The 10,114-nt window shown below is 48.7% G+C and overlaps 1 protein-coding gene across 1 annotated transcript in view; it reads left to right on the plus strand.

The window, feature by feature from the left end:
- The first annotated feature begins 8,778 nt into the window (after positions 1 to 8,778).
- The window catches only part of CHDH (choline dehydrogenase), a 7,883-nt gene continuing 6,547 nt past the window's right edge, over positions 8,779 to 10,114 (plus strand). The window contains 2 exon segments of the mRNA XM_006169289.2: positions 8,779 to 8,880; positions 9,457 to 10,113. Coding sequence (XP_006169351.1) covers positions 9,511 to 10,113 — 603 coding nt within the window. The 5' untranslated portion in view covers positions 8,779 to 8,880; positions 9,457 to 9,510.

A 10,114-nucleotide genomic window follows, 5' to 3' on the forward strand; every position in this document is an offset into this window, starting at 1 on the left:
TACGACAAAGGTGGCACGAAGCTGCTGAGGCTGCAGAGCGAGACAGCAGAAGGCCCTGTCCCTCCTCACCTGCTGGGGGCTCTCCACAGCTCCTGTTGGGGCTGCTGCTAAAGATGGGGCTGCCTCCCGTGTGGCCTCTGCCTCAGCTGCACAGGCTCCCAGGGCCCCCTGGACTGGAGTCCCGAGGGATGGAGAGGGGCAGATGTCCATCTAGCACCGAGGGCTCCTGCTGGAGCCGGGACAGGCACAGCCTCATTGGGCCACTCCCCCAGCACTCATGTCACACTCACATCACTGGCACACAAATCAGAGCCCCAAAGCGTATTAAATGGCGTCTATATATATATATATATATTAAAAAAAAACATAGAAGAGCAGGTGTTTGTGTGTGTGTGTTTATAGGATCTTCAAAAAATTTGTGAAAAAGGTGTATTGTGAAAAAACTGCATAGCTAACTGTTTTGCACCAAAATAAACTCATATTTTAATTTTAACAAAAGGGGAAGCTGGTAGGGAGCATTTGAAGAATGCCTCCCACTTCCATGGAATAGCTGGCAATCCTTCACCCTTGGCCAGCCCTCTGCCAGCTCCCCCTGCCTCCTCTCTCTCCCCCCTTCCCCTCCTAGTGGGGTATCTGAGATCACAAACAAACCACGTCAGAAGTCCTCTTGACTGTGGACAGTGTGAGACACCTGTAAATGAACCGGAAGAGGAGTGGGGGGAACTCCATGTTCTCATGCAGCGTCGACCTTATCCCCTCGTGGACAGCCCTGTGCCGTCTCCTTCCCTCCTCCCCTCTCTGGGGTGATTTTAAACCAAATCCCAGGTACTAGTATGTGTTTCTGAAAGAGTGCTTTTAAACATGACCACAAGACCATTATCACGTCTGACAATGACTTTTCACAATATTTTTTTAAAGGATGACTTACTCTTTATTTATTATTATTATTTTAAAATTTGCTCTATGGCATGTGTGCTTACTAAAGAGAGGGAGAAAGTGAGAAAGCAAGCCATCAGGTCCAGGACTCGAACTGTGGTCGACCTTGTGTGAGCCCAGTGCCTTAACCACCACACCACCTGCTGGACCCTTAACTTTACATTTTTTTTTTTTAAGAATTATTGTATTTAACTTTATTTATCTTTCTTAGACCAGAGAGGAGGGGGGAGAGTGAGAGCGAGTGAGACAGAGAGAGAAAGAATGTGGGAGAGCAAGCCACTAGGTCTGGGACTTGAACTGTAGTCAGCCATGTGGGAGTCCAGTGCCCGTAACCACCACGCCACCTGCAGCCCCAACTTTAGTTTTTTAAAATCAACATACACCAGTTGTATGTATTTATGGGATATAGTGTAATGTTTCAAAATATATATACATCACATGACGGTCCAATGAGGATATTTAGCACACCTCTCACCTCGGACACTTACTGTGTGTGGTAAGAACATCCTAAATCCTCTCTTGTGGGGATTTTGAAACACACGAGTCAGTGTTGTTAACGGAAGTCGCCCTACTGTGCAGTAGAGCACCAGGACAAATTCCACCTATCTGTCGTTGGCCAATCCCTCCACCTCCTTTCTTTGCCTTCCCTACTCTGTATTTCCGAGATCAACCTTCTTAAATTCCTCACGTGAGGGGTCTGTGTCTCCCCGTACCTGGCTTATTTCCCCATAACGATCTTCACATCCGTCTACGTGGTTGCAGTTACGGAATTTCTCACGGCGGAGTACTCCACGGTGTACACGGTACCACGTTTTCCTTGTGCATTCGTCCGCGGGTGGGCGCCTTGGTGGGGTCCATTATCTTGGCTCTCGTGGTTAGCACTGCAGTAAACCCGGGGGTGCAGATGCCAGACCGATTTCATTTCCGTGAGATGTATACCTAGTAGTGAAACTCTGACTTGTGTTTTAATCAGACATTTAAAAACTTTGTTGAAGAATCGCCATACTGACTTTCCCCACACAATACTATGTGTTCGTGTTGTTGGGAAAGTCATGACGCATTTTTGCATAGGAAACCATAGAAAAATACGTCATGACTTTCCCGACAACCTAATAATTGTACTAATCTACACTCCCACCAACAGGATAGAAGAGTTGCCCTTTCTCCGTATCCCTGCCAGCATGTGTTACTCTTTGTCTATTATTTTGCGATTCTAATTAAGGTAATGTGGTGTCTCATTGTGGTTTTCATTTGTATATCCCTGATGGTTAACGATGTTAAGCATTCCTGTATCTGAGCTGAAGACTTTTATGTTTCTTTTAATAAGTGTCTATTCAGGGAACAGCAGTTGGCATAATGGCTATGTCATTGGACTCTCATGTAGCTGACTGTGGTTCGAGTCCCAGACCTGGAGGCTTGAACTCACGCCAGGCACGTGTGTGTGCATGCCCAAGATTCTGAGAGGAGAATGGAGGAGAAGGGATTGCGGCGTGACCATCCCCCCTGGGGTGCGATTTCTCACTTCCTGTCTCTCTGTCTCTCCAGCGAGCGCATGTGTCCTATATCAGAAATGTCTCAGGAATGAAAGAAAGTGGGAGACTAGCTGGAGAGTGGGCGTGTGCACAGAGGGAGGGGCCTGGAAGGCAGAGCACAGGACCCTGTCCTGGGTCACAGAGCGAGTCCAGGCAGAGTGACGACCACAGCTTGGACTGCAGGGCTCCCACCGCAGGGTGCACCTGGCAGCTTGTCATCTTCCCCTCCCAGCCTCTGCCCAGCCCAGCCCTCCCCTCCCTCAGCTGCCTCGCAGGAGGGTCCAGAGGGCAGTAGCCCTGTCGGGCAGCAGGGACCGGGCAGTGGGCACAGTGCCCACGCTGTCCAGGAGTCATCTCCAAGGCAGCAAATCATTAGCCACCAGGAGGGAGACCTTGGGCCCGGCCATCATTGTGCAATGGTGCATGGGGACAAGATTCCTAGGAAGGACGACGACTTTTGAAGAAAAGGCCTTTTAGAAAAAAGTTTTACCTTTTAAGCGGAGGTAAATAAGCACACGTCATGGTGACTTCGATCTGTGTATGTGTCCCGGGAACCACCGCCAAGTGGGGGCGCAGAGCCTCCCCTGCCCCGTGTGGTGCCTTCGGATGGATGAGCATCCCTGCCACAGACCGCCCGGGGACACTGCCGTCCCCCACACCGCAGACCGCCCAGGTGGGGTTGCTGTGGGTCATGTCACTGGCCCCCACACCGCAGACCACCCCGGGGTTGCCGTGTCGTGACACGGGGCAGGGCAGTGATGAGGGATGCTGTCCCTCCTGCACCCGTTCCCTCGGGGATAATGCATGTTACCCACGTGGCGCTCGGCTCCGTGGGGCTGCTCCTTTCGTCAGATCCTGGTTTGATGTCCCGGGTTAATGGAGCTCTGTGGTCAAGCAGGCAGTGGTGAGTGTGCGCTGTAGGGCTAGAGCCCAGCAGAGAAGGTGGGAACCTCATCTGAGGCCTCTGGGGGCCTGTAGGTCAGGCTGGTACTTAAAACCCAGGTGGAAAAAGGCAGGCGACCTGCTCAGAACCCTCCATGTGAGAGTGACCCCCAGATGGGTAAGGATGGCCTCCACCATTGTTTCCCGTTCTCTCGAAGGAAGGATTGTCCCACAGGCACAGTTGCAGGAGTGGAGACCCAGGGCCTGGTGCAGGCCTGGAGCGGTGCCAGCCTCAGGCCTCCGAGGCTCAGGGCTGTGAGGTTGGTTTCCTTCTGAGTCTGGAAGGCTGGGAAGAGCTGACCTTTGTCCTGTCTGAAATGCTAAGGTTCCGTGGTTGCTTTGAAGTGTTTTCTTTGTTGCCATCGGGCGTGTGCACCTGCTTGCACGTGGACCTGTGTGACGTTGTGTGATTTCCAAGTGGCCAGGTCCAGAACTGGTACCACCGTCAGCCATGTGGGATCTAGCCGCCTTCACCGCCATGCCACTTGCTGGCCCAAAGTCCTCTATTTCCTTACCAATCTTCTGTCATTCTGTCCTCTTGAAGTCTTCAGTTATTATTGTAGAATTCTCTCTCCCTTAAATCTGTTGATACTTTATATATTTTGGGACTCTGATGTTTGGTGCATGTATGAATTGCATGTTTTAAAACTATATGTAGGGCAGGTTCTGGTGGCCTAGTAGTTAAGAGAGCTAGATCTTACATAGTTAACTATGGTTCAAATCCCAGACCTAGTGGCTTAAAAAAATTTGCCTGGCATATTTTGGGGCATGCATGCCCCAAATCCCAACAGGGTGGAGAAATGGAGAAGGGATTGTGGCATGACCACACCCCACTAGGGGGATACTTTCTTCCTTTCCTCCTGGAGAGGAGGCAATTACATCCAACTCTTCCTCTGAAATTTTCCTTTTATGTTCTGAAAATATTTTTAAGGTTCATCCGTGTTGTTGCGGGGTCTGCAGTCCCTCCATTCCCACTGCCGCTCTGTTTGGTTTCTTTGTATGACTGACTGAACGGCAGCTTTTTCTATTGGATCATCAGGACGGTAATGATGCATGTTTGCATAGAAAAACAAAAATGCATTATGACTTTTCTGACAATCCAATATGTCCTTTGATCTCCGTATGCATTTTGAAAGCAGCATGTCAAAGTAGCCTTTCTACCCGAAATGCCTGCTGATATTTGATTGGCGTTGCGTTGCACCTACAAATCACTTTGGGGAGAACTGACGTCATCATATCGGGTGTTCCTATTCACGGTAACCTGATTTTTTTTTTAAGTCATCTTTCATTTCTCTCAGTGTTTTGTAGCTTTCAGTGTATAGGTCTTGCACATATTTTGTTTATTCCTACATAGTTTATATTTCCCCAAATTTTTAAAAGTATTGTTTAATTTTATTATTATTATTTTAAAATTTGCTATACGTTTTTTTTTGTTTGTTTTTGGTGAGAGGAAAGAAGAATTTACTATAGTGTGGTCACGTTGGGAATACATGTAAAAATATCTTCAACTAATCAGCCAATTTACAGATGCTTTTATAGGGGAAGGAAGAGGCTGGAGGCATGTGCCAATGTACAAGAACGAATAGGTTGGGACCAGCAGTTAGCGTAATGGCTATGTCGCTGGACTCCCACGTAGTCGACCACAGTTCGAGTCCCCGGACCCGGTGGCGTAAACTCACACCGGGTGCGTGTGCATGCGTGCCCAAGATCCCAAGAGGAGAATGGAGGAAAAGGGATTGCGGCATGGCCATCCCCCCTCGGGGGTGATTTCTCGCTTTCTGTCTCTCTGTTTCTCTCTGTCTGTCTGGTGAGCACACGTGCCCTATAGCAAAAAACCTCTCCAAAAAAAAAAAAGAACGAATAGGTTAATTTTTAACGGGGTGGGGAGTACGCACGTCAAACAGTAGTCTCGGTTCACTGGCTAGAACATTGTTTTAAGGTTCAGGCTAACTGCCTGTGTAGGCCAGCTACCAGGAACTCCCGAGAGATCTCAAACACAGAGTACCAGCAAATTAAGAAGAGAAAATCAAGGTGATGAACAAAAAGTCAGTCTGGCTAGAGCAGGCCCCTGTGCAAGCTCATCTATGTTGACGGCCACTAATTTCACAAGCGCCTCATTCTAACATCTGCTATATAAAGCCTGCAGGACTAAAGGCATTGCTTCTGAAGTGCTTATGGTAATGTGGCCTTTCCGATGAAATGCTAGCCGATCGACCCTAGAATGTAATTTCTCATTAAATATACTCAGAAGTTTAAAACAAATGGGAATGTAAGCTCCATGAAGGTAAGAATTTTTCATCTTTTTTTTTTTCCCCCACCACTGCATCTGAAATAATGCCTGGCCAATAGCGAGGGCTCAAATATCTGGCTAAGTGAATAACACACTGACTTTGCCGATGTCTTAAGTTATGGACATTATAAAAATAAATCTGCATTTTGGCCACAAGCATACTTTATGAAACAGTAATAAAACTATAGGTTTGAGGTGCTGGCAGGTGGCGTGGTGGTTAAGGCACTGGGATCCCACATGGCCGACCGCAGTTCAAGTCCCAGACCTGATGGCTTGCTTTCTCACTTTCCTTTTCTCTCTCTCTGTCTGCCTCTCTCTGGTGGATGCAGGTGTACCATAGCAAACAAAAAATTAATAAATAAAATAATTAAAAATATATATATATAGATTTGAAACCCAGAATCCTTTAGGAAGCTCTTGTAAAGAGTTTTAAAAGATGATGGAAAAGGCACTCGTGTGAAAGGACGTGTACTAGCTCTCTAATACTGGGTGTTAGCTACACTAAGACTGTATGACTGACGACTGTAATGTGTCTTGGTACTTAGAACAAATACGTTGCAGGACATTTTCTGTATATCATTTGTGCTGTTCATAATCTCGATGCAATCTAAGAACATTTTGTTCCTTTTCTCAAAAATCCTCTCCTTGCTTTTTAAATTTACTCCTATACAATATCTTACTACTAACCATGTTATTTGTATCATATTAAAACTCCGATCAACCCTTAAAATGTTAAAGCCATCTCTGTATTTAATGAATACGCTGGAACTTGAAGTACAGATGCTTTACATTCAGCCCTGAGTCAAATATCTGCAGCTTTCAACATGACTCAGAGTGTAGTTTCAACAACGTAGCTCCTGATGGGTAAGACGACACCTACTTTATAAGAGTTCTCCAAATGAATAATATGTAAAATCAAAGTCCCTTCAGAGGTTTGCAATTCTTCTGCTGCAGTCTTGTCTTCTTTATCCCGGAAATTTGTAGTCACTTTCAGAATTCACTCTAGAAGTCAACTTCTTTAGGTATCAGCAAACTCATCAGGGCAAAAGACAAACGAGTAAGAACAGCAGCCCGTGGAAAACGAAGAGGCACAGTCCATCCAGTAGCTGTGTCTCGGAGGACTGTTTGGAACAACCCAAAGCCATGCATCATGGTTCTGATTCCTCTGGCCTTGCCGCCCTCAGGGACCGTCCCCACCATCTCCTGCCATTCTGCACATGTCCATGTCGCTCCTGCAGCTGCCGTGCAGCAACCTTGGCACCTACCCCTGTAGGGCATTGCTACCCAAGCATAGATAAGTGGTGGGAGTCAGAAAGCAAGCTGCCAGGTCTGGGTCGCCCTGCGTCGGCTATGTGGGAGTCCATTGATGTTACCACCATGCCACCTCCTGGCCCCTTCCCGGTGCTCTGGGAAGTGGTATTTTGTTCTGTGGTTGCTGAAGGTCGACTCTGCGGATACCATGATCGTAGCGACAGGCTACGACGAGGTTTACTACTCACCTACGGGGCTTTATGGCAATACCGATCTGGTCTGGGATGGCTTGGGTGAAGGAAGGGGCGAGTGCTCCTGGTGTTTATTAGCTTAGGGAGAAGGGTTAAGGTCAGGGCGTGCTCACCGGGAGCTGATTTGCTGGACTCGGGACTCAAACTTCCCCACTGACACCAAGGCAGGAACACCAGGCCTCTCCTACAGACTTGCTCAGACATGGGACAAGGCGGAAAGAGGACGGAAGGGACCTGAAATGTGTTAAATATCCAAGATAGAGTCAGACGCTTTATTACTTTGGATTTACTTAGTTTTTTAGAGCAATTTTAGGTTCACAGCAAAATGGAGAGGAAGGAGCAGAGACTTCCCTTTGTCCTCACATGTGCATCAGCTCCCCATTATCAGCATCCCTGACCGGGTGGTTCACTTGCTGCAGCTGGCCAGCCAGCCCGCACTTATCACCCCGAGTCCTGCTGTACACTCAGGTGTTTATGTTGTTGATGTTTGTATTCTGTGGGCTTGGGCAAACATATCATTGCATTTATCTGCTCTTAGTCTTTTTTTTTTTGGAGAGGTTTTTGCTATAGTGTGTGTACACTCATCAGAAAGACAGAGACAGTGAGAAATCACCCCCTGGGGGCATGGCCATGCCATAATCCCTCCTCCATTCTCCTTTCGGGTTCTTGGGTATGCATGCACATGCACCTGGCGTGAGTTTAAGCCACTGGATCCAGGACTCGAACCTCAGTCAACTGCATGGGAGTCCAGCGACATAGCCATTACATCAACTGCTGTTAGTCTCCTGAGTAGTTTACTCTTCTAAAACGGCCCCGTGCTCCTCCTGCTCAGCCTTCTCCCCAACCCCTGGCAAGCACCGACCTTTTCACTATGTTCGTAGTGGTGTGGTTTTCAGAATGTCCTGGTGTTGGGGAACCAGCAGTTAACGTAATGGCTATGTTGCTGGACTCCCACATAGTCATCCGCGGTTCTCGTCCTGGACCCGGTGGCTTAAAACTCAAGCCAGGCGCGTGTGCGTGCGTGCGTGCCCAAGATCCCGAGAGGAGAATAGAGGAGAAGGGATTGTAGTGTGGCCATCCTCCCTTGGGGGTGATTTCTCGCTTTCTGTCTCTATGTCTCTCTCTGTCTGGCGAATGCACGCGCCCTATAGCGAAAACCTCTCAGAAAAAAAAAAAAAAGAATGTCCTGGTGTTGGACTCGTACCATAGACAGGTGTCCCAGGTTGGCTTCTTTTACTTAGTAATACGCATTGACGGTTTCTCCAAGTCCTTTTGTGGTTTCATGGGCTCATTTCTTTTAGCACGGAAGAACATTCCATCATCTGGATATAGTACCATTTACTTGTCCACTCACCTGCTGAAGGTATCTTGATTGTTTCCCAGGTTTGGCAGTTATGAGTAAAGCTGCTGCAAATACCCATTTGCAGGAGTTTGTGTGGACATAAGCTTTCAGCTCTTGGGATAAATACCAACGATATTATTGCTGGATCTTGCAGTAAAAATATAATTGGTTTTATAGGAGATCCCCAATGGTCTTCCAAAGTGGCTGTACTGTTTTGCATTTCTGCCAGTGACTTTTCGGCTTCCCTGCCAGTGACATCGGATGAGCGTCCCTGCTGCTCTGCGTCCCCGCCAGCGTTTGGTGTCATCACTGTCCTGGATTTTCACATTCTAACAGGTGCAGGGGTATCACATTTTAATTCGTATTTCTCGATGGTAGGTGACTGGAGCATCTTTTCATGTGCTGCTTGTTCACCATCTGTATACCTTCTTTGGTGATGTGCTTATTAAGATCTTGACCCTATTTTAAAAAAAAAAAAAAATTTGCCAGAGGACACATGTGCTCAGTAGGGAGGGAGAGGGAAGCAGGAACGGTCATGCCACAACCCCTTCTGTTTTCCCTTCCTTTTGGGATTCTGGACACATACGCACATGTCTGGTGTTTTTTTCAAGCCGCTTGGTCCGGACCTTGAACCATGCCATCAGCTGTGTGGGATCCACCGGCTACCAGCCAGCCCAGAACTTGGGTCCATTTTAAAATCAGGTTGTTATTGAGTTTTTGGAGTTACGTGTCTATTTTGGATGGCAGTCCTTAATCAGACTCGTCTTTGCCGATATTTTTTCCTTGTCTGTGAGTTGTCTTTTTATTTTCTTGATAGTGTCGTTACCAGAGTAGAACATTTTAATGAAGTCCAGCTTATCCGTGTGTTCTTTCATGGAGTTAAGGTGTTTCCATCCCTGTTTCCTGTTTTAGACAAAGTGAACCATCTCATTTTCCACCGAGGAGAAGAGGACCTGGGCTGCAAGCATGTGGTGTGTCCTGCGTGGCTGGAGGCAAGGGCACCTGGGCTGGCCAGGAGCCCTGGGGCCACGGTGCCCCTTGGGCGTCCGTGCCCTGGCCAGCGCGGGCTCCAGGGGTGAAGATGAGTACAGCTACGTGGTGGTGGGTGCAGGCTCGGCGGGCTGCGTGCTGGCCTCCCGGCTCACAGAGGACCCGGACGAGCGTGTGCTGCTGCTGGAGGCTGGGCCCAAGGACATGTCAGCAGGCAGCAAGCGGCTCTCCTGGAAGATCCACATGCCTGCCGCCCTGGTGGCCAACCTGTGCAACGACAGGTACAACTGGTGCTACCACACGGAGCCGCAGCAGGGCCTGGACGGCCGAGTGCTGTACTGGCCACGCGGCCGGGTCTGGGGAGGCTCCTCATCCCTCAACGCCATGGTCTACATCCGGGGCCACGCCGAGGACTACAACCGCTGGCACCGCCAGGGTGCTGAGGGCTGGGACTACGAGCACTGCCTGCCCTACTTCCGCAAGGCACAGGGCCACGAGCTGGGCGCCAGCAGGTACCGCGGTGGCGATGGCCCGCTACGAGTGACCCGGGGCAAGACCAACCACCCGCTGCACCGGGCAT

The sequence above is a fragment of the Tupaia chinensis genome, unplaced genomic scaffold (genome assembly GCF_000334495.1).
Source record: "Tupaia chinensis unplaced genomic scaffold, TupChi_1.0 Scaffold147003_1, whole genome shotgun sequence".
NCBI classification, from domain to species: domain Eukaryota; kingdom Metazoa; phylum Chordata; class Mammalia; order Scandentia; family Tupaiidae; genus Tupaia; species Tupaia belangeri.